Source organism: Nicotiana tomentosiformis, chromosome 2 (assembly GCF_000390325.3).
Source record: "Nicotiana tomentosiformis chromosome 2, ASM39032v3, whole genome shotgun sequence".
Classification (NCBI taxonomy): domain Eukaryota; kingdom Viridiplantae; phylum Streptophyta; class Magnoliopsida; order Solanales; family Solanaceae; genus Nicotiana; species Nicotiana tomentosiformis.
The window spans coordinates 129,132,482-129,155,515 of NC_090813.1; the positions used below are offsets into that span (position 1 = coordinate 129,132,482).

General features: G+C 36.1%; 5 protein-coding genes across 5 annotated transcripts; 3 read left to right on the top strand and 2 right to left on the bottom strand.

The window, feature by feature from the left end:
- Nucleotides 1-226: 226 nt before the first annotated feature.
- On the top strand, nucleotides 227-889 carry LOC138905599 (uncharacterized). Its single transcript, XM_070194119.1, has one exon. It carries the CDS (start codon nucleotides 227-229, stop codon nucleotides 887-889), a length of 663 nt encoding a protein of 220 aa, XP_070050220.1.
- A 3,750-nt stretch (nucleotides 890-4,639) lies between these two features.
- LOC138905600 (uncharacterized) lies at nucleotides 4,640-5,267 on the top strand. Its single transcript, XM_070194120.1, has 3 exons — nucleotides 4,640-4,834; nucleotides 4,948-4,998; nucleotides 5,139-5,267. The coding sequence occupies exons 1-3, from the start codon at nucleotides 4,640-4,642 to the stop codon at nucleotides 5,265-5,267; spliced, it is 375 nt and encodes a 124-aa protein (XP_070050221.1).
- An 841-nt stretch (nucleotides 5,268-6,108) lies between these two features.
- On the top strand, nucleotides 6,109-7,433 carry LOC138905601 (uncharacterized). The gene is made up of 2 exons (XM_070194121.1): nucleotides 6,109-6,267; nucleotides 6,363-7,433. The coding sequence occupies exons 1-2, from the start codon at nucleotides 6,109-6,111 to the stop codon at nucleotides 7,431-7,433; spliced, it is 1,230 nt and encodes a 409-aa protein (XP_070050222.1).
- Nucleotides 7,434-13,908: 6,475 nt separating this feature from the next.
- Nucleotides 13,909-16,482, bottom strand: LOC104101700 (serine/threonine receptor-like kinase NFP). The gene has a single exon (XM_009609198.4). The coding sequence runs from the start codon at nucleotides 16,031-16,033 to the stop codon at nucleotides 14,201-14,203; it is 1,833 nt and encodes a 610-aa protein (XP_009607493.1). The 5' UTR covers nucleotides 16,034-16,482; the 3' UTR covers nucleotides 13,909-14,200.
- Nucleotides 16,483-17,344: 862 nt separating this feature from the next.
- LOC104101701 (pentatricopeptide repeat-containing protein At5g66631) lies at nucleotides 17,345-20,014 on the bottom strand. Its single transcript, XM_009609199.4, has one exon. The coding sequence runs from the start codon at nucleotides 19,710-19,712 to the stop codon at nucleotides 17,745-17,747; it is 1,968 nt and encodes a 655-aa protein (XP_009607494.1). The 5' UTR covers nucleotides 19,713-20,014; the 3' UTR covers nucleotides 17,345-17,744.
- Nucleotides 20,015-23,034: the final 3,020 nt, after the last annotated feature.

Consider the following 23,034-nt stretch of genomic DNA (forward strand, 5'->3'; position numbering starts at 1 on the left):
GTGCTTCACCTGGAACTAACGAAGGACAATCAACTACCAGATCACCCATGTTTAATGAAAAATACTACAGTTGGTGGAAAGCAAGAATGAAAGATTTTCTGACGGCTGAGGATTATGAACTATGGACCATAGTAAACCAAGGTCCACTAACTCCTACTAAACAAAATGAGTAAAATGAAACTGTTCCTAAGGACCCTTCTGAATTGTAGTAGCAGATTTCATAATGATGGAGAAGAATGCAAAGGCTAGAAAAAACCTTATTTGTGGACTTAATCTTGATGAGTACAACAGGATATCAGCTTGCTCTAATACAAAGGAGATCTGGGATATACTCCAAATCGCTCATGAAGGAATAAATCAAGTGAAAAGATCAAGGATAGAATTACTTATGAGGAACTATAAGCTCTTCTCCATGAAGGAGTCTAAGCCCATCCAGGAGATGATGACTAGGTTTACTATAATAACCAATAAACTGAAATCACTTAGTAAGTTATTTACCTCAGAAGAGTTGGTTAGCAAAGTTTTAAGGATTCTTCCAGCCATATGGGAATCAAAAGTCACAGCTATTAAGGAAGCCAAGGAGCTAGATAAAATCTTACTAGATGAGTTGGTTGGAAACTTAAAGACTCAAGAGATGAGAAAGATAGAACTGCGCAAGGAAGAACCAATGAGGGATAAAGCCTTGGATCTTAAGGCATCTGAAAAAGATGAATCTGACAGTGATGATCCTGACCTAGCAATTTCTAAGTTCAAGAAGTTCATGAAGAATTCCAAAAATGCATGTAAGAGAGAGAACAATGATAAGCCTAAGCAGATCAACAAAGCCACTTATGATGGGTGCTACAAGTGTAACAAGATAGACCACATGGTCAAAGACTGCCCAATATGAGAAATTGAGTGGAGGAAAGAACGAGCTAAAAAGGAAAAAACGGAAAAAATTGAGAGAGAAGGGTCCAAACAAAGGAACAATCCTAGGTGAAGAATTCACTAAAGCAATGAAGCAGGCTTTTCTAGCAGCATATGAGGACAGTGGAAGTAATAAAGAGGAAGAGAAGGAGGATGAGGCCATAAGTCTCTATGTTGTAATTGATGCACATCAAACAGTGGAGACAGAACCTCCAGTACAACTTGGAATGCACATTGGAAGACCTCCTCTATTTGATGGACATCACTATGATGAATGGAAGATGTGTATGGAAACGTTCCTTCAGGCCGTTGACTTTGATCTATGGCTAATTGTCAGTCATGGACCAATCATCCCTACCAAAATAGATGGTGAAAGAAACAAATGTAACAAGAGAGAAGAGGATTATGATGATGAAGATCGTCAGGTAATCTAGAAAAATGCTAAAGCAAAGGACCTGCCCTACAGAAGTTTTCCTAGAAATATTCTCTATAAGGTATCTTCTTGCAACTCTGCTCATGATATATGGAGGATCTTGGAAGCTGATTTTGAAGATGAAAATATTGAAGTGGCGCTGATGGAAATTGAAGAAAGCCAAACAGAAGAAGAAGTGATAGGGATGATGGCCATGAGTGATTCAGAGACTGAAGATGAAACAAATCAGGTAAGTATCTCTAACTTTAAAGAAAACATTCATGCTATGTCTAAAAAATAGTTGATGGTCATAATTATGACCATGATGAGTGAGATTGACAAGATGAGTGCTGGAAATGATCAGTTAATAAGCAATCTTTCATGTGTCAAACTTGACCTCAAAGAACTTGAATCTGACAAAGCTGATTTTGAAGGACAGGTCAAAGACCTGAAGAACCAGGTTCTTAAGTTCACTTCTAAAAATGAGAAGTCACCTGATACACATGGTAAAGGAAAAATAAGTGATATGCAAGATAAGCTTGAAAAGGAACTAAAAAGGGTTAAAGATAATCTTTGTGATGCTGAATGTAGGAATAAAGTACTGCAAGAAAATCTAGAAAAAGCTAATTTTGTATGATCTAGGCTAAGCAAGTGGCATAGATCCTTTGATGCATTAAATTGGCTGAATGAAAACTGCAGCACTAACAAATCAGGAATTGGCTATAGAAAACCTGTTCCCAAATTTGATCCACAGTATGTAGTAATTTCTTATAACAAGATGTGCACTCATTGTGGGAAGGTAGAACACTTTAGAGATACTTGCCATGCCTTAATTCATGCTCAGTTTAAGAATACTTTTGGTCTTACTAAAAATGTGAAGAAGGAAAAAGAACCAAAAGTCAAGCCTCTTGTCCAAACTAACTGGATTAAGGTTAACAAGAAAATATCTATTAATCATCTTCCCTTCGTTTGCCAAGAAGATATCTGATTTATCCTTTTTCAAATAAAGAGGGACCCAAGCTTGTCTGGGTTTTCAAGAATAACTTGTGATTTTTGGTGCAGGCTAAAGTAAGAGAGAACAATCAAGATTAGTATCTAGATAATGGCTGCTCAAGACATATGACTGAAGAAAAGAAAAACTTTCTCTCACTGACAACTTTCCAAAGAGGGAGTGTGTTACTTGGAAATGGGAAAAAGGGCCAGATAATAAGTATTGGTAAGGTCGGTAAGTCACTCTCTCATGCTATAGAAGATGTGTATTATGTCATAGACCTTAAACATAATCTCCTTAGAATTTCTCAAATGTGTGATAAAGGAAATAAGGTAAAATTCAATTCCAAAATTTGCACTGTCACTAAGCTTGATACTGATGAAATTGTATTAAAAGATAAGAGACATAACAATATCTACAAGATATCTATTATGTCCCTTCCTCAGAGTGAGAACACATGCTTAAGTGTAGTGGAATATGACCCATTGTTACGGCACAGAAGATTGGGTCATGCTAGTCTTTCTCAACTCAACAAATTGGCAGCAAAGGACCTGGTCCTTGAACTACCAAAAGTTAAGTTCACCTCAGACAAGGTATTTGATGCTTATGTCAGAGGGAAACATGTAAGGTCATCTTTTAAATCTAAAAAGGTTGTCAGCACCTCCAAACCCCTGAACTCCTTCACATGGACCTATGTGGACCAATGAGAGTGAGGAATAGAGGAGGCAATAGGTATATATTTGTCATTGTAGATGACTTTTAGAGATACACATGGACCCTGTTTTTGGCATCTAAAGATTAAACTTTTGATATTTTCTGTGTGTTTGTCAGAATGATCCAACAGAAACTGGGCTATAATGTTTTAAGTATAAGAATAGACCATGGAAATAAGTTTGAAAATTCTAAATTCCTTGAGTTCTGTAACACACATGGCATTGATCATAACATCTCTGCACCTAGAACTCCACAACAAAATGGTATTGTAAAAAGAAAGAATAGATCTCTAGAAGATATGGGGAGGACCATGTTGATTGCTAGTAGACTGCCTAAGAGCTTTTGGGCGAAGGCAGTCAATACTGCTTGTTACTTGCTAAACAGATGCATGGTCAGACCCATTCTTGAGAAAACTCCTTATGAGTTACTTCGAGGTAGAAAGCCCAACATCACTCACTTGAGAGCTTTTGGGTGCAAATATTTTGTGCACAATAATGGCAAAGAAACTCTAGGTAAGTTTGATGACAGAAGTGATGAGGGAATTTTCTTGAGTTATTCACCACATAGTAAAGACTACAAAGTTTTTAATAAAAGAACTATGTGCGTAGAAGAAAATGTTCATGTTATTTTTTATGAATCTAAAAACATGGCCGAGAAAGGTCTGCAGGATGAAGACTATGACATAGGACTCACTGATGAAGGAGTTTCTAAAGAACCTTAACCTCATTTGAAGATGGATTAGGAGATCCTAAGGAAGCTAAAAATGATCATGAGGAACAAGAAGAAAAGAGAACTATTTTGACTACTAACCAGACTAATAAAGTTGTACCTACTGACACTATACCTTTGGATCACTCCTTAGGTGAACCATCTCTGGGGATGCAAATTAGACCATGGAAACATCAAACTTCACACCCCGTTGAGAACATCATCTCTAATCCTAATGCTGGAGTGCAAACCAAGACATCTCTGAGAAATCTATGTGCACTTACAACATTTCTCTCACAGGTTGAACCTAAGAATATAAAGGAAGATCTAAAGGATCCAGATTGTATTATAGTCATACAAGAGGAGCTAAATCAGTTTGAAAGAAGCAAGGTCTGGGACTTGGTACAAAGACCCAAGAACAGAACTGTCATAGGTATCAGATGGGTGTTCAAAAATAAGCTGGATGAACAAGGAAATATCACAAGAAACAAGGCCAGACTTGTGGTTCTCGGATACAATCAAGAATAAGGCATTGTCTATGATGAGACATTTGCACATGTAGCCAGAATGGAAGCTATAAGGATGCTAATAGCTTTTGCTGCAGACATGGAGTTCACCCTTTATCAGATGGATGTAAATAGTGCATTCTTGAATGGCTACCTGAAGGAGGAAGTGTTTGATAAACAACCTCCTCGATTTGAGAGTGATGAATTTTCTAGCTATGTGTTAAAGTTAGACAAAGCCTTGCTTCAAGAGCTTGATATGAAAGACTCTCAAAATTCCTCTTAACCAATAACTTTGTAAGAGGAAAGGTGGACAACACCCTATTTCTGAGGAGTAAAGGCAAAAATATTCTGATTGTACAAGTATATGTGGATGATATTATCTTTGGAGCTACTAATGAAGCAATGTGCAAGGAATTTACTGAGATGATGGGGAATGAGTTTGAAATGAGCATGATGGGTGAATTGAACTTCTTCTTCGGTTTACAAATCAAGCAAACACCTACTGAAACCATGATACATCAGCAAAAATATATCAAGGAACTTTTGAAGAAATTTAACATGGACTCTTCTAAGTGCATAGACACTCCCATTGCCATTGTAACAAAGTTGGACCTTGATGAAGAAGGGAAAAGTGTTTAACAGAAGCTATATAGAGGAATGGTTGGGTCACTGTTGTATCTTATGACAAACAGGCTTGATATTGTATTCAGTGTGGGATTGTGTACAAGATTTCAGGCAAATCCCAAAGACTCTCATCTGAAGTCTGTCAAGAGGATACTCAGATAACTTAAAATGACTCGTGATTTGTGTCTATGGTATCCTAGATGGTATAGCTTTGATCTAGTTGGTTATGCTGATGCTGACTATGCAAATTTTCATGTTAATGGAAAAAATACTTCAGGAACACACATTTTCTTGGTTCTTTCCTGGTGTATTAGGAACAAAGAAGCAGAACTCAGTGGCTTTATCTACAGCTGAAGGTGAATATGTCGCAGTAGCATCTTGCTGTGCTCAGTTGTTGTGGATATGACAACACCTAAGGGACTATGGTATTTTCGTTGATTGTGTTCCTATTTTCTATGACAACACTAGTACCATAAACATTGCTAAAAATCTCTGCCAACACAAGAGAACCAAGCACATTAACATTAGACATCGCTTTCTTAGAGACAACGTTGAAAAAGGGAATATCTCAATTAACTTCTGTAAAACTGAAGACCATGATATTTTTACTAAGCTCTGAGTAGGGATCACTTTGAAAGGAATAGACTGGAACTAGGTCTAATTAATACTTCCAAAAAGGTTGAACCCCAATGATTGGCTAGAAAATATATAATTAGATGTAGATGGTCATGTATAATGTGTTTGATTCAGTCTCGTGCTTGTTTTGAGAACACACACTTGGCCCGAAAAGTCTAGCTGATAACTATGTCTTATGATACTAATCTATAGTGCTGAAACTTTATTGCAGAAATGAGTAAGGAGTTACTAAGGAGTTAGTTCTTTGACTCAGGTACGTGACATGTTGTCTTAATCATAGGGGCTTAGTAACTGAAATTATTGCTATACTCGGACTTTCTAATCCTGTTAGCATCACTCCTAGTTTTCATCTAGTCAAAGATTAAGGTAGAATCCTAGAGCAATTAGAGTTTAATTACTTATTATATTCTAATGGTCAAAAGTAATTGTTATTAGAGTCCCAATTAGAACTCAAATTCGGTTACTCTCTTTCTTCCAGTCAAATCAGGAGTTACTTCTTTAAAAGCCCCCTTATGATCCATTTCTCAGACCTTACTGATCCTCTCAAACCCTAAGCAAGAATCAAGAAAAACTTCTCTCGTTCCCTTCAATGATTTCATTCTCTCATCACCATGCCAAAATCCAGCCAAACTCCTTTTAAAGCAAAATCATCATCCAAGACTGAAGCCAAACCCAAGAACATGAATCCCAAATCAAAGAGAAGTGCAAAATCATCAACTGAACATGCATCTATAACTGCTCCTTCTCCACCTATATCCTCCATTGTACCTGTACTATCGCCCCATGTTCTTCTTGCACCCACTATTCCCACCTCTACTGGACCTTCACTTCCAAACCTGTATCTGCTTCGAAAAACACCTCTAAGTCCATTAAGATAAAGTCTACTCCAAGAAAACCTGTTAAAAGTGACAAGGTGGTGATTGATGATGCTGCTAAGGTGGACACAGTAGTTAAGGAAGTTGTGGTTCATAGGGAATCAGTGTCAACTACTACAAGTCAGGTAAAATTACCTCCATCAAAGTTAGATATTCTGGTTTCTACCATTGATGTTTCACCCATAGATATTGTTCCACCCACAAGTGATAAACCACGAGTGGAGGAAACTACTGTAAAAACGGACATAGCAACTCAGGAGAAAAGGGTAGATACCTCTAATGTTATGCCTATGGTTGAGAGAGAAGGTGATAAAGAACCAGTAAATAAGGAGGCTTCTGATAGTCTCTCTTTCAGCGGGACTGAGGATGATGATGATAATGAAGGTGAGGAAGAAGGAGGATTGGTGGCTAGTCATGAAGAGCATCAGTCTCAGGACATGGCTAATGATACTGATGAGAAAAGGGGTGAGAACAAGGGGGAATCTGGTGATGAGAAGGAGAGTGAGGCAGAAGATAAGTTAGATGAATTAGTGGGTGATTATGGAGAAGAAGAAAAATATAATGAGGAAGAAGTTGATTATGAGAGCGAAGGTGAGGATGAAGAAAAGGGAAGTGAGAGTGAAGGTAAGGATGAAGAGAATGAGAATGCAAGTGGGGAATCTGAAGGATCTATGGCTATTGAGAACACTGTCATAGCCCCTTCAAAAAAAGCAAGTGGAGAGAAAATTACTGAAGAAACTGAGCCCTTGTTAACTCCTTTCACTGGAGATGAAGAGGTCATAAGAAATGAGGATAATTTACCCTTGTCTGTAGTAGGTAAGAAACGCAAGAAGTCTTCAATGAAAGCAACAAAGTCAGTTATCCCTGTAAGAAAAGAAGTGGCTCTTCATGCTAGGACTCCTTTCACAAGGAGTAAAAGAAAGGTTGTTGATGAACAAATCATTAAGAAGTTCAGAGGTGCCAAGAAGCCAGGGAAGCAAGTTCCAGTTATTGAACCTGCTTTTGAGTTGGATGTAGAAGATGAGTCTGATTCTACTTTGCAAGAAAAGACATCAGCATAAAAGAGAAAGGTTGTCAAATCTACCAAGGCAGCTACCCCATTAAAAAGGGTTGGTAAAGGAAAGGAAAGGAAGGGTATGCCTGGTGTGGTTGATAAGCTCACTCAGTTCAGGAACACAAAAGTGCTGAATGGGAAAAGTTTTGCCAACACTGATGAGAAAGGGATGGCTCAGTTAGTTGATAAACTTGAGCTACAGGGATGGAGACACATGTTTGTCAAGGCTTTCCCTCCTCTGTATGTCCCTGCTGTGGTGGAGTTCTATGCAAACTTCCAATTTGATGGAAAAGTGGTCAAGAGTAATGTAAGGGGGTTTGAGATGGAGTTTGATGCTGAAAAGCTTGGGATGCTTCTGAATATTCCCTCCTTAGATTTTGACAATTACTTGAAGAAAAAATGGGCAGCCATAGACAATGATGTGGACTCAGGAATTGTAGTCACAAGGAAGTTCTCCAATAAATTTGAATTGGATGCTCCCCATAAGGTGTATAAGACTGATATGACTCCCTTTCACAAGCTGTTGTATCAGTTTGTAAACTCCTGCATTTTACAGAGATCTGAGAGAAGGCACGAGGCTACTCTGTTGGACATGGCTGTGATGGAACTGCTTAATACTGGTAGAGCTATCAATCTCCCTAGCTTGATGATTCAGCACATGGTAAGGTCTGCAGACACTTCCAAGCCTAAGCATGTTATGCCTTATGGCTTCATATTAACTGAGCTATTTGACAAGCTCAATATTGCCTTACCTGAGCTTAAGTTTGGAAACCACAATAATGTTTTGGATGTTGTTACCCTCAAGCAGTGTGGCTATGAGGAGATTAAGGCTAGAGGACCAACTTGTTCTGCTATTCTACCTAGTAGTAGTGGGGAAGCGGAGCTCACTAAGAGGTTGGAGTTAAATCTTGAGGAGAATGACAAACTTAGAGAAGATAATGATGATTTAATAAAATAAACCAGGCAGCTTAGGTAGGAGCTCAGAAGGGACAGGGAAGCTCATGCCCAATAGATTGCCACCCTTGTGTAATCAATGACCCCATCTTCCTCTCACCCATGAACCTGGTCCGTCTCCCAGTGTCTTTAGCTTATTATGTTATCCCAGTGATGCTTTAGTTCTTGTTTCCTTTGTTCTAGTTCTGAGTAGGTTGCAAGATGTTTAGCTTATTTTGCTCTAATGTTTTGAGTCAAGACCCTAGGCTTATTTTGGCAATACTAAATGACTTCTCTTATAATATTTTAATGCTTCGCACATGGTTATATTATCAGCTTAGTTGTTTTTCTTTGATAATTCTTGAGCTTGTGATGTAGCCTAAGTGGCCATAAATCTTTCATTAACTGTACTTAGTATGTCTAACATATTTTTGTTATTTTTTAGATGATGCCAAAAGGGAGAAGATAGAGTTGGGGGTGTTGGTGTTGATGTGCCTGTCTGTGTGCTTGTTGTATAGAAGTTGTACCTATTCTGGTCATAGTATGGTAATATGATGATATGAGGTGATTACCTGGTTCTAATATGCACAAAGTTTGTCATCATCAAAAAGGGATAATTTGTTGAGTATTGAGATTTTAATAATTAACAAAGTTTGTTCTCTACGAACCAGGTCCTCCACGTAGCTGCTTAACTACTCTAAGAACCAACTCCTCGGGGTTAAAAAACCAGCTCATCAAGGTTGATGATTGTACGTCTTGCCAACAGTAACCTTATCTCAAAGTTACCCAGGTCCGAATTTGTTGAAAGATGACTGTTAAACATGATAAGGGTTGTTACCCAAGAAGATACGTGTACATAAGTGAGAGACAAGAGTCCCAAGACTTGTGGAGTCCTTGGAGCAGTTGGAGTCCTATCAAATGAGAAGCTGACTACGCATAGGACTCCTAAAAGATCTCAGAGTCCAAAAAATTTAAATACTATCTTTTTGGATTGCTGAGATTATCCTTTTTGCACATCAAATGAAGAACTACATTTTCTACACTTAAGTCGAGTACCAGTGTTGTGTTCTTCTTAAGTCAGTCTAATAAATGTGTGTTAGGAAATCAGGTTGTAATCAAAGTGTCATATAAAATCAGTAAGTTGGAGTGAGTGTTTGATTTTGCAAGTTAGAGTAACTTGTAAATTAAATAGTTGAAGTAGAAGAACTGGAGAGTATTGAGTTACAGATTTATAATCGATACATTTGGCTCATTGTTCTAGTGAAGTTGAAGTTAAAAATCCTACATGGTAAGTCGTGGTTTTTGTACCTTTTGAGGCGGGTGATTTTCACGTAAAAATTATTGTGTTTACTTTACTGTTTATTTTACTTTATGAGTAAGGAAGTAAGGTAATGAACTAATTTCTTTAGTAATCCATAAACGAGGAATCCAAAAAGGATTTTGTTTATATACTATAACAGAGAAATATTCTTATACTATTAGTGCACTTTGACCTTTTGAATTGTAAGAGACTGCCTTATTTTCCATATTACATTCCCAGGAAATCTCTTAGATAACTTGATAGTGTAAAACAGTTTTTACACTATCAATTTATAGACGTTAAATTTTATAGTAAATAGAGGTGAGAGAAGTTGAGTCTAATTAATTAGACTTATTATCTCTTACTGAAGGAAATCTCTTAAGCCTTCATCTATTTTCCAATAAAGGCCCAAACAAAAAGCAAATGTTAATGACTAGTATTTACCTTGTTGTCCGCTGTTTTATCTTGTTTATTGTCTAATATAGATCAACCATCTCTATTTAATTGGCCGCTATGGTGCAGGGACGTTGTAGTATTTGGGTAGTGAGTGCGAAATAGTATATAATTTTAAAATAATTTAAAACTAATACTTAAGTACACACTGACACAACAAAATAGCAGTGGATGCAATGGTATTTCACATCCACTAACTTTAAATCATAGATTTACCTCTGGTATTATGCTTGAGCATTATTAAGTATCTCATCTTGTTATTAAGTTTCAAATAAAGCTGTCGTGGTGGCGGGATTAGGTATTGACCCCTGCCTTATACGTTAAGAACCAAAAAGTTTTTGACTTCAATCAAACCTTCTCAAATGCTATATGTGAGGTGGACATGCCCAATTCAATACAATTTGGATGCGAGTGCATGTCATTGTAGTATGTGTAATACGGTGATGAATCTATAACAAGATGGAGAGGAATCCTCTCTTTAACATCTGAGTGGTATAATTTTGAAGTAAGGAATTTTTGTCACAACTTCTAAACAGCTCTACAAAAGTATATGTTCTAGGTGGTTAATAGATGCTCTTATTTTTGAGTTCATAGAACACAGACTTTTAAAGATGTAGCTTATAAATAGGGAAATTCAGGATCTAGAGTCAATAGGTCTGGAATAAGCATGTTTTTACTTTTTTTTTTTCTAGCAAATTTATTAGGCAGTGTGCCTAGCAGGGGCGGCCCGTCCATAAAGCGGGTAAAGCAATTGCTTTAGGCTCCATTTTTTAGTTATATCTAAAATATATATATATATATATAAATTAAAAAATATTATAAAATGAAACGAGAAGTTTGAACACAAATTTGAGATAGTGGACCACAAGTCCACAACTTTCTCAAACAAAACTTTGTTGAGCAAAGTGAAGACAAGTAGACAATGTGTGCACTGTGCACTAATAGCTATGCCACTATATTATATTTTATACTTTGTTCTTACTCCATTCTTCAACAGTTCAACTTAATAGCTAACATTATCGTGGAGCTGCTGAAGTGAGGACAACGTGACTAACTGACTTTGTCGAGCAAAGTGAAGAACATTATACCACTATATTATATTTTTATATTTTATTCTTCTATTAATCACACTCCATTCTTCAATAGCCAAAGATCAAAGCTTTATTGTGGATCTTGAGACTTCAGAGTTCAGTGTATTGATTCAAGAAATAGTGGAGTGTTTTTGTTTGTTCTATTTTCATAATTCAAGTCTTACAACAAGCATACTCGAACAGAAAATTTAATTTCATATCAAGCTATCCGTTCTTGAACCAGGTTCTATCATTCTATCTTTTTATTATTTTCTCATCTAAAATTTAATATTTTGCTATTTATTCTATCTTTTTATTATTTTCTCATTTAAAATTTAATATTTTGCTATTTAGTACATTTTTAGATTATTTATTACTTATTAGAAGATAAGTATGTCAAATAAAAAGTGTGAATCTGGTTATGAAAAACTCAAGAAAAGAAGAAGAATTCATTTTTTGTTACTTTGTGATATGGCTAATTCATGTACAAAAACTATATCATTTTTTGGAGTGGTACAACGTATATATTCACTATTTTCATCTTCTACTAAGCGATGGAAAGTATTAAAGGATAGTGTACCTAGTCTAACTCTTAAATCATTGTCACAAACTCGTTGGGAAAGTCGTATTGAAAGTATTAAAGCAATAAGATTTCAAACTCCACAAATAAGAGATGCTTTATTGAAATTAGTAGAAATTAGTGATGATCCAAAAACTAAAAGTGAAGCTAATTCCTTAGTAACATGTGAACTCGAAAATTTTAAATTTTTATTGGGTATGACTATTTGGTATGATATATTATTTGTTGTTAATTCAGTTAGCAAAAGTATGCAGTCAAAAAATATGCATATTGATGTTGCCATAGATCAATTAAAAGGTTTGATTTCTTTTTTTAACAAATATAGAGAAGAAGGATTTGTAACTGCTATGATTTCTGCCAAGGAAATTGCATTTGAAATGAATATCGAACCCGAATTTCGTAAGAAACGTGTGATATCTAGAAAGAAAAAATTTGATGAGAATGTTGATAATGAAATCTCAAAGTCTCTTGAAGAGTCCTTTAGAGTTGATTACTTTTTATACATAGTAGACAAGGCTATTTTTTTACTTCAAAATAGATTTGAACAATTTGAAGCATATGAAAATATTTTTGGTTTTCTATTTAGTGGTAAAAAACTAAGATCACTAAATGATGGAAATTTAAAAACACATTGCTTTAATCTTGATTTTTTCTTAAAGCATAATAATCAATCCGATATTGATGGTTTAGATTTATTTTCTGAGTTGAAAGTATTAAGAAAAATAGTACAAGTAGAAGATAATAGTTTAATCGATATACTCAATCAAATAAAGAGACTTGATTCTTTTCCAAATGCCTATATTGCTTATAGAATAATGTTAACAATTCCAGTTACCGTTACTTCAGCGGAAAGAAGCTTTTCAAAATAAAAATTGATAAAATCTTACCTAAGATCAACAATGTCTCAAGAGAGATTAAATGGGTTAGCTATATTGTCAATTGAGAAAGACTTATTAGGAGAAATTGATTATAAGAAAACTATTAGTAACTTTGCATCTAAAAAAGCTAGAAAAATTGACTTCAAATAATAATAAAAATTAAAATATTAAGGCCCCTCATTAAAATTTGGCTTTAGGCCCCAAAATACGTCGGGCCGCCCCGGTGCCTAGGGCTATTTTTTATATAGTAATAATAAATCCAAAAAACAAGCTGTCTTGTAGACTTACAAAAAGTAGGAAATAAAATTTAAAAGCAACATAGCTCCTATTATCAACTGAGTAAGATTCTCAACGTTGATAGTACATGATAAAATCTATTATGAATATGTCTAAGAGATATAAGAAATAGCCAGAAAGATCTGTCGAAACTGGAGGCTATTAGCACGTTTAGGCTTGCATTTTATATGTTTTTATTTATTTATTTTTATCTTTATTTTGCGTGAGTAAACTTAGTTCAAACCAAAAGCAGTAGATTTAGAACCCGTCCTATATTTGTCTCTGGCTGGAAAGGCCAGGAACAAAGGTTAATCTAAAAGGTTTATCCAGGGTGGAAAAGGCTTTCTTCGCACCTGAGTATCTTGAAGCTGGTCAGGTTAATCTGAGGACAGATTTCTTATACATTTGGGATTCTTCTGACTGAAATAAGGAGGGGCAAAGAGGTTACTCCTATGTAGTGTGACTCGGTACGGAGTTTAAAAAAATAAAAAGTCTTTTGAAATTTGTGGTCTTAAAAGCTCAAAGAGTAAAATTTTGTGGGGCCATGTCATTTGTGTCGTTAAAAAAGTTTCTCATTAAGGGTAAAATGAAGAGTTTAAAGTTGAATTATTTTCAATTATCTCTATATGTCATTCTTTTTTGAACAGATTAATAAGGAAATTGTGTCATCTAAATTGAAACAGAGGGAGTATTTTTAATGGATTCAGAATTTAGATGTGGTGGGTTCTGAGTTGATAGAGTTGGTTCTAAAATGCATATATAGCATTTTCTATACTTACTTTTCGCGCGCGCGCACACATATATATATATATATATATATATATATATGACTCGACCTGGAAACACTGGTGGGGAAAATTAACATCAACTTGATCAAATACAGATGGATGCAAAAAATTAGAGAACTTGTTTACAAAATAAACTTGTATCGTTTAGATACCAAATATAAAGAAGAACAAGTTTGATATAAATAAGAACGAGTTTGTAACGTCTTTCAGAAATATAGTTTTTCTTCTTGTTTTGGAGGGTGAAAGATGGAAATACATATCAAATTGCTCTTCACTTATTCCAAAGATGAGTGGTTTAGCAAAGCATCCTACACAAGAATTTACAATAGCTACTGCTTTATAGCTGCAAACAGGGAATAACTGCACATAAGAACTCGAATTTGCAATATATTCTGGAGAGAGCTTATAGTTCCTCCTGCTTTATAATCCAGAATATGTTACAAATTTGAGATGAACTGACCAAAATTCTTGGCTAGATTTACTCTGCATCTTTAAGTCAACGAGCTATTACTGGACTAACGATCTGAAAAGCCGCCTCAGCTTCACCTGAAGTTGAATACCTTCCATACATTTCAAAAGATGATTGAGTAAGAAAACTGAGGTTGAAGACAATATCTGTCATTTTAGGCCTTTCTGTTGGTTTCTCGAATATGCACGCCTTCGCCAAGGCAGCCAAGCTTAGAGCATCATCAATAGGGTAAAAGCTCAACTTGGGATCCATCCACCTTCTAAATTTCTCCTCTCTGCTATCTTCAACTTCCAAGATTCCATTAATCTCTTTCTGCATCAGAATCTCATCATTGTCTTTTGACTCCATTGATGTCTTCCCTGAAAGCAACTCCAAGAGCACAAGCCCAAAAGCAAACACGTCGACTTTCAACATCATTGAGTTGGTAGCATGTGTGGCTGTAGAGAAACTTGCAATTTTGGCTTTAAACCTTGAATCAAGAAGTATGTTACTCGTTCGGATATCACTATGAACAATACTAGGTTGACTATGTTCATGCAAGTATTGCAGAGCATTTGCAACATCCAATGCTATATGTAACCTTTGGCTCCAACCGAGCGATGCCACTGAGCCAGAAGCAGATGATCCGGGAAACAACCACTTATCCAGTGAACCATTTTCAGCATATTCATAAACCAAAAAGAAATTCCCGTGATTGTCTGATGAAACGCCCATTAGTTTCACCAGATTTGCATGATATAGTTTCTGAAGTATCATCAATTCCTCTAATGCTTGGTTAGTTTTTTTTACCACTACAACCTGGTCGTTGATCGTGGCCTTGTACACTGATCCTCCTATACTGTATCTTTCATTGAAGTTCCTCGTCGCCTCCATGATGATCTTCAAGTCATACATTATTGGCTTTCCAATATAGCCAGAAACTCCAGGAAGAAGCTTATCTTGAATGGTCTTATGCTCCACAATTTGATTTTTGGAGGCTTTCTTGGTCTGAATAAGATCAGAAGATTCCAGAGTAGAAGTATTACGGGGCAGTGTTTTCCTCTTTTCGTGGTAAAGACGCATGTATACCATCAAGCACAATGAGAAAACTACAAGAAACCCCATACTACTTAAAACAGCAATGAGGATCCATCCACGTTTGGATTTTCTACTGCTCGTAGGAGAGGGGTAAGATTGCAGAATAATAGGAAATTTTACCGGTATCAAGACAGGAAGACATATTGCAGCAGTGAAATTTCTGTAATTGTTTGCAGTCAGAATGTCAGGTGCAGATGCTCCAAACATATTGCTTACAGGAAATATATCATCCCAAGGCTGCCATACATAAGTAACAAGGTACTGAAGTCCCTTTTCGAGATCAGAATGTGCAGGGCACTTGCAACGCAAAGGAAAAACAGCTTCCTCCCCAACTGTCAAGTTGGTTGGATCTAGTGTTGGATTCATATCTTGCACCACATGATAGTCGGTAAGGTTCTCAAAAGCTCCTACTGAAACTGAATAAAAGCTGTCACCTTTCTTGATCTGGTAGGTGACATTGGAGAAATAATGAGAACCATTGCAGTAGCACTTAACGGGCACGAGTAAAAGCTGGTCAGGAAATAGCTCAGTATCCTCTGAAACTAGACCTGTGGCCTTAGCTATACTTAAACGACTAACTTCAAGAAGATCAGAGATACTTCCCACGTCAAAATAATTTGGTTGACGGGCACGATATGTGACATAAGTATCACAAGACAAGGAAGAGTTTATGGAGCAAGAAAAGTCTGTGTGTGTACTAGATGTTTGAGCAGTTATGTTAGAGGATGAAAGTATGAGAAAGAGGAAAAAGTTGTAAAACAAGGAGACAAGAGGAACTCCCATTGCTGCAAGCTTAGATAGCAAGGAACCAGCTAGAAAGTTTATTTGGTAGCTCGAGCAAGAGTTGATTTTAGGGATTTATTAAACGTTAATCTGAAAGCTACGGAAATTCTTGAAATTTGGAAGGATATAATATTGTCTAGGAGGACTTGTTTGTAGCTTTGTCTGTGAGATACCCTCTTGTCTTCTCTGCCTACTCTCATATTCTATGCTGCTGTCTCTGTCACTATGCAACAATGCTTCATAAAATATTCTCAATAAGCAAAAGGAAATCATTTTGTATATATAATCATTACTTTCTCCTTGACTATGACATTCCCTTTCGAACCTTTTCTAAGGAAGCTTCAGCTATTAGATTAATACTAGAACCAAATCCAGACGGCACGGATTCCCCCTTCCTATCAAAGTTCGTTTAGTAAACAACTAAGAATAAAAAATTAGAGATACGCATGAAGTCTTAGAGGCGGTTGTCAATGCCAGGAGCCTAGGTATATGCTTAACACAGGCAAGTCGAGCTTGTGTCGTTCTCTTACCTTAGGAGAGAGGGACATAATAAAGCAAATAAAAATTACAATTGTCAGTTTCTTGGAGACATTCCGGGTGTATTTGGTATGACGAAGAATAGTTTTCGGCGAATATTTTCAAGAAATAAGTCGTTTTCTGGTGCTTGGTTGCTAAAAAATATGTTCCAAGGAAAACACTTTTCGCTAAAAGGAGGAAAATGGCTTCTCCCATCTTCGCAATTAATTTAACTCTTTAATATCATTGTTTTAACCAACACTTGGACGTCATAAACAATCTTATATACTGAAAAAATTCATCAAATACCAACTGAAGGGTCCTCTCTTGACAAGATTTCTGCCCTTCCGACCAGAGGCGGATGTAGTATATAACGTACGGGTTCAACTGAACCCATAACTTTCGACGCGAAATAAAAATTTGTATGTAAAAATTCATTAAAATTGCAAAAGTAGTAGATCTGAACCCATAACTTTAAAAATATAATGGGTTCAATGTTATAAATTTTAAAATTGAACCCATAGGAATTAAATCCTGGATCCGCTTCTGCTTCCGACTGAAATGATATGGGAGACAGAGGGCTGCTCGGTTTCCAGGATAAAAGTTGAGGAGAAACTAATTTTGCATGGAAATAAGGTAAAAACCCAAGAAAGTCCTTAATCACAATGCAAAAACTGTAATTTAAGTCCATCATATGTGAACGGTGGCCGTGGGATGAACTAGCAAAAAGCCTAGAGCATACAACAACAAACTCAGTGTAATCCCACAAGTGGGGTCTGGAAAAGAACTAGAGAGTATAAAAAGGCAAACGCTGTACCCTCTGATAAAACATATATCACGAGTATATCTTGATTACAAAGTAGAAAGATACAAGATAGAAACTAAACCCTAGCAAATGGGTGAATTGCGCTATCACCACATATATAAGTAAAACAGTTGCATTATTGACAACTAGGATTTTTGGTCAGATGCCAAGTAAAAGGCCAGTTGATCGTTCGTGATTTTCAGCAACATTATTACAAAGATCAACGCTTTCATTTCTGATCAACATAATCAAAATGCTATAAACATATAACCAGACCTCCTTAATGAGAGTTGACTTGATGATGTTGACCTGAAATATGAAGGAGGACATTTGCTAAATTGACCTGGAAAAGCACTGCAGTTCTATATCTTGATCAATGACATTAGTCCTTCAACTACATGTCGACTGGAAACTATTAGAGTAAATGTTATACACTCTTGAAAGATCTTCAGAGCTCACAGTAAACATATGTCCAGGCAAAGCAAGGGGAAGAGCATCACTTATTTCCTCAGTTCTTTCTTCTACAGAAGCAGCTTCTCGAAGTTTGCCTTCCTTCCAGAGACTCTTGACAAGCAAGTGTTTGGTGTTAGCATCAGGCAACAACCCCGAGTTCCTCATGTCCTCAAAAACCCTGAGCGCAAGAGCAGCTCTTTCACATTTGCAATAAGCATGGATGAGAACTTTATACATATAAGCATCAGGCTCTATACCGCTCTGCCTAACCATCCCGAAAAGCCTCTGCACAGTTTTTATATCTCCATGAAGCGCAAAATAGTTCATTAGTCCAGAATATGTTTGCAAATCTGGAACAATCCCTAGCAAACTCATTTCTTCGAGAATATTTAAGGCGTCCAAATTCATGTTACATTTTACCAAAGTCCGTAGAAGAGATGAGTACAGAAGCAACTGACTGCTTTTAGATATGGGACCACAGATCGTTTTAATGCTTTTGAAAACCCTAAGGGCGGGATCACCATTACCAGAAATCCCATAAAAATCTATAATTAACCGAATCGTGTTGAATGAAAATTGAATGCCCTCTCTTTCAACCTTGGACAAAAGTTGATCAACCAAATCGACACATCCTTGCCGAGCTAATCTTGTGATCATTCTTGAAACTGTGTATATATCATGAGTGAATCCTGGTTGACAAGCAACCCAGCAGAAGAATTGCCAAGCTGTTTCTGCTGACTTGAAGCTCCTGATCATCTTGCAAACCAACCTAGTCGTCCAAACTAATTTTGCATCTACCAATGCTGAAACCTCCTCAGCGCCCCAGTTCTGCAAAGCATTAGCTAAAGAAGCTGGATCCAACCATGGCTTCAGGTGAGGTTGATCCACAGCATTAGTATGGTTACAGTCACTCTCTTTATCTTCATCTTCATCATCATTATCATCTTCACTACTGTCCATAGAGTAACCTATCTTCTTAATCCTCCCATCCGGTAACATGTCCCATAGCAATTCATTTGTCTCAGCATCATAACCAGCATCTTGCATCTGCTGCAATGACCAAAGCATAGCTCGACCAGGCAATATTCCATCACTCTTCATCTGATCAAGCAAAATTTTGACAACATCTAATTGATTGGCGATACTGAATGCTTCCACTAGAACAGAATACTGCTTTAATGTCCGTTTCATCCTAACATGAGGCAACATATGGAAAAGCTCAATCGCTAAATCCAACTTTCTCGATCTAACAAGATGCTCAATTAGAATAGTGTACGTCCTGCAATTAGGAAGTGCCCCTTCTTCTATCATTCTATGGAATACCCTCACAGCATCACTGTCCTTACCCAACTGAACACATAGTCCCATTACAATATTATAAGACTCAGTACACGGATGCTTTTGAAGGGTTGTCCTCCACTCGTCCCACACACGAACAACCTCGTTAAACTCTTTACTAATAGCATACCATCGCATCTGATCCATATAACTAACACGCGCAACATTAATGAACTTGCCCGAATTAATGGCATTGATAAGGGCTTGGAGTTTAGCAGTTTCGCGCGCCTTAGCAAGAACCTTGGCCAATGCATAAAGTGTGTTGTGGGTATGCGCGAAATGGGGAATTGTTTTGAGATTCTCAATCAAACTGAGAGCTGAATCAGGAGAGGGAGCTGATTGAAGTGCATTAGTGACTACAAAAGAGTCCAAAGTAGGATTCTTGAGATGGGGAATAAGATTATCTGAAGAATTAGACCGAAGAGCGACTCTGATTGAATCGATAAGTCTCGCTCTTTGGAAATATAAATCTACTTTATTTACATTTTGGGTTCTCAAGAAACGGCGAAAATGCAAAGATAAATTATTAAAGGTGCTGTTTATTTTGTAGAATCGGTTGAAGTACATATAGCTTACATGCAAATGACAACCTAAGAAAAGCTAGGTAAGAATGTAGTTTAAGGAACAGAAGAGTTACTAGAATTTGAAAGGTGTTACGAGGACAAAAGTTCAGGATTTTTACCAGGAAGGAGATGAGGAATAAGAGTGATGCGACAGAATATCAAACAGGTGGTGTGCGCGGACAGCTCTTTAGGAACTTCAAGGATTTACGACAAATATCAAACAGGTGGTGTGCCCGGACAGCTCTTTTTAGGAATTTCGACGATTTTGCGAAAAACAGATAACGCCGTGGTTAGATCAACAAAGAGTAAGATAAAGGGACTAAGCCCGTTATTTAGGGCTAAATTATGTGAAAATAGTTCGAGCTAGTCAGTTTTCGTACTGATAAATAAAAATTAATCAGAATTTACAAAGGTATTAAAAAATAATCACTATTTTGCTGAATCATGTATATAAACTTACAGCATATTATGTTGAAACTCTAGCACATTATGCTAGAATCTCTTATGTAAAAAATTCGAACTCCAACATATTATGCAGGATTTTTTCCGAATTTTTAAAGGTATTTTTGTTCAGATTTTATCTTTACATGAAAATATTGTTAAATTTCGATTACTTTTAAAATTGTGGCAATTTCTCTGGCTATTTCTGATTTATCCCCCTAAATTCTAAAGATTCACGATGAGTAGATAAAGGGACTAAGCCCATTATTTAGGGCTAAATTCTAAAGATTCAGGATGAGTTTTTGTGGGCCGCGTTTTTTAATTATCTAAGAAATTGCAGAAATACGACACTTTTAACTTTTAACCCCCACTTGTTCCATGGGCATAACTTTAAGGTCAAAAGTTAAAAGTATAGTCTATGGGGTAAGAGAGGGGCAACACTTGTTAAACTTGAAATTTTACTCAAGCAGAAACAAAAAATCAAGACCATCCATTTTGAGGATTATTTGTGTACTTCACCCTAAATTATAGAGCCTATGTTCTAACCTTTTTGGGCTTCGTGTAATGGGCTGTGGATGCTGATGAAGCAGAGAAGCATGATACTGCCTATCCCGGGGTAGTGTAGATATACTTGATTTTTGGGTCACCATTAAGGTCATATCTGTATTGCATAAAATTTGTAAAATTTACCCACTTCGAAATACATTTCAGAATTCACAAGTTATAAATTTAGGATATTATAAATCAAAAGTTTTTCTATCGCTTCAAACTGCAACTTCAAAATCGAATCTATAATTTTTATATCATTTCAATGCAACTTCAGAAAATCGAGTTCTTACATCACTTCAATCTAACTTTAAAAAATCGGATCTGAAGTTCTTCTATAACTTCCATGCAACTTCAAAATCGCGTCTGAAGTTTACCTGAAGCAGTCCTAACTTCATATCTCTAGAGTAAATACCTTTATCTTATTTGTTGGGACTGAAATTTGGTGAATGGGAAATTGAGGAAAGAAAGTGAAGGGAAAGTGAGCTCCCTTTTGCTTTGGAAAGAGCAAGTGTCCCTCATTGGGGGTGGAAAGAAAATGAAATGTGCTTATATTGAGAAAATACTTCCCTTGGTGTTAAATGGGTTGGAAAGAAAGTAAGCCTCGCGCCGTCGTCGTCGTTGTTCGCTCGCTCGTTCGGCTTCAGTCAATGATTGATTAATCTTTTTGGACAAAAAAAAAATTCAATTATTTCTGAAAAGGATGCAAACTTTTCAGAAACAGTGCCAGAAAATGACTATAAATATGGCTTAATCCGAGAATCTTTCCTCACGAAATTTTCTAAATTTCTTCTCCTTCTTCTGTACAATTAAATTCCAGTGTGGTTTACAACTTTCAAGTGGTTCGTTGTTTTACCCGCGTTTTTGGTACCAACACTTTGGTGAGTTAAATCGTTCTATCCTGGGAGGATAATATTCCAGCAGCTCGGGTACTTGAGGGAAATAATTTCCTTAAGGACACATTATGCATTCAGTGAGCTCTATGTTTCTGATAATCTCCAGTTTCTGTCTAATTTTCCGTTTTACTTGTTTCTGTTTTATGTTACAAAAATTTATTGTTTCGTAATATTATATTATAGTAATACATGGGCGGATCCAGCCTATTACATGTGGGTTCCTGGGAACCCAATAACTTTTGTATATACCCTGTATATATATATTACAAAATTCACTAAATATTCATAAATATTTGATTGTGAACACATTTACTTATTGTATATTTATTTAAGGTCGCTATAGGAACTCATAAACTTTAAATCATGAATCCGCCTATGTAGTTATATAGATTGTTAACATTCTTTTCTTAAACCATAGGTATTCCTAATTAGCATCAACCATGCTCTCTCTCTAACAAATTCAATTCGAATTTCTTTCACATTTAAGCTAAACTCGTCTTATGGCGCAAACAACAACTAGCAAAGTACAAAAAGGAGCCGGCAGATGACGAGAAAAGAATAGACCCTGTTGGATTTTTCAGCAAGTACAAACGTAGCCTATAAAACTTTTCTGAAGGAGTAGAATGAAAGCAGAAGAAGCAAGAAAAATGGAAAAATATGAAATGCCGCTACACAGGTACCAGTTAAATATTTTTTTTAAAAATAGGTACAAATTAAATGGGAGCGAGTGATGAACAAATAGGACGCCCCTGAATTTGTTTACCTAATATCCCTTGTTATTAGTATTACTTACTCTCTTGATTACCATCTGACTTACAATTGTATCAGACAGAGATATTCATTTTGAATCTTGTTCTACAAATGCTCCAAAATGTATTAATTTGGGGGCTACTGTTGAGAGTTACAAGTATTAACATTTCCCTTTTTTTGTTATTTTATTTTTCTTTTTACTTACCATTAGAGATCAACACGTACTCATTTTTTTACCCGACTAAAATCTATAATAATCTATCGTTAGAGGTGGAAGCATTTTATATGTTTAACTCCTCGCAAATATGTTCATTTACTAAGCAGAAAACAATTTCCTCTTATTTTTGCCTTTTCTTCTACATTTTAATGTAATGCAATGGAACAAGAATCTGCTCCATCCAAGACAGAATACTCCTACCCAAAAACAAAATTGTTGAGAGTTTTCACTGATTCGGTAGAAAATAGAGTATTTGAACTTGAAAAAATTATTTTTTAAAAGTTGAAGTCGTATTAGATTATAGATCTCTTAGAAAAGAAATTACAGATTTTTGTAAGTTGAAATTATTATTTCACTTAAAATATTTTCAAATAAATTGCTTTAATATTTTAACTATTGGTGTTCAATATGTACAAATTAATATTTGGATAGTCAAACTAATATGTAAATACTAAATTCAGTATCCATAAAAGATT

Coding starts and splice junctions, on each gene's coding strand:
- LOC138905599 (XM_070194119.1), top strand. CDS start 227: ATGGAGAAGAATGCAAAGGCTAGAAAAAACCTTATTTGTGGACTTAAT.
- LOC138905600 (XM_070194120.1), top strand. CDS start 4,640: ATGTGCAAGGAATTTACTGAGATGATGGGGAATGAGTTTGAAATGAGC. Junction 4,835..4,947: donor TAGACACTCCCATTGCCATT/GTAACAAAGTTG, acceptor TATTGTATTCAG/TGTGGGATTGTGTACAAGAT. Junction 4,999..5,138: donor CCCAAAGACTCTCATCTGAA/GTCTGTCAAGAG, acceptor AAAATACTTCAG/GAACACACATTTTCTTGGTT.
- LOC138905601 (XM_070194121.1), top strand. CDS start 6,109: ATGCCAAAATCCAGCCAAACTCCTTTTAAAGCAAAATCATCATCCAAG. Junction 6,268..6,362: donor CTATATCCTCCATTGTACCT/GTACTATCGCCC, acceptor AACACCTCTAAG/TCCATTAAGATAAAGTCTAC.
- LOC104101700 (XM_009609198.4), bottom strand. CDS start 16,033: ATGGGAGTTCCTCTTGTCTCCTTGTTTTACAACTTTTTCCTCTTTCTC.
- LOC104101701 (XM_009609199.4), bottom strand. CDS start 19,712: ATGTACTTCAACCGATTCTACAAAATAAACAGCACCTTTAATAATTTA.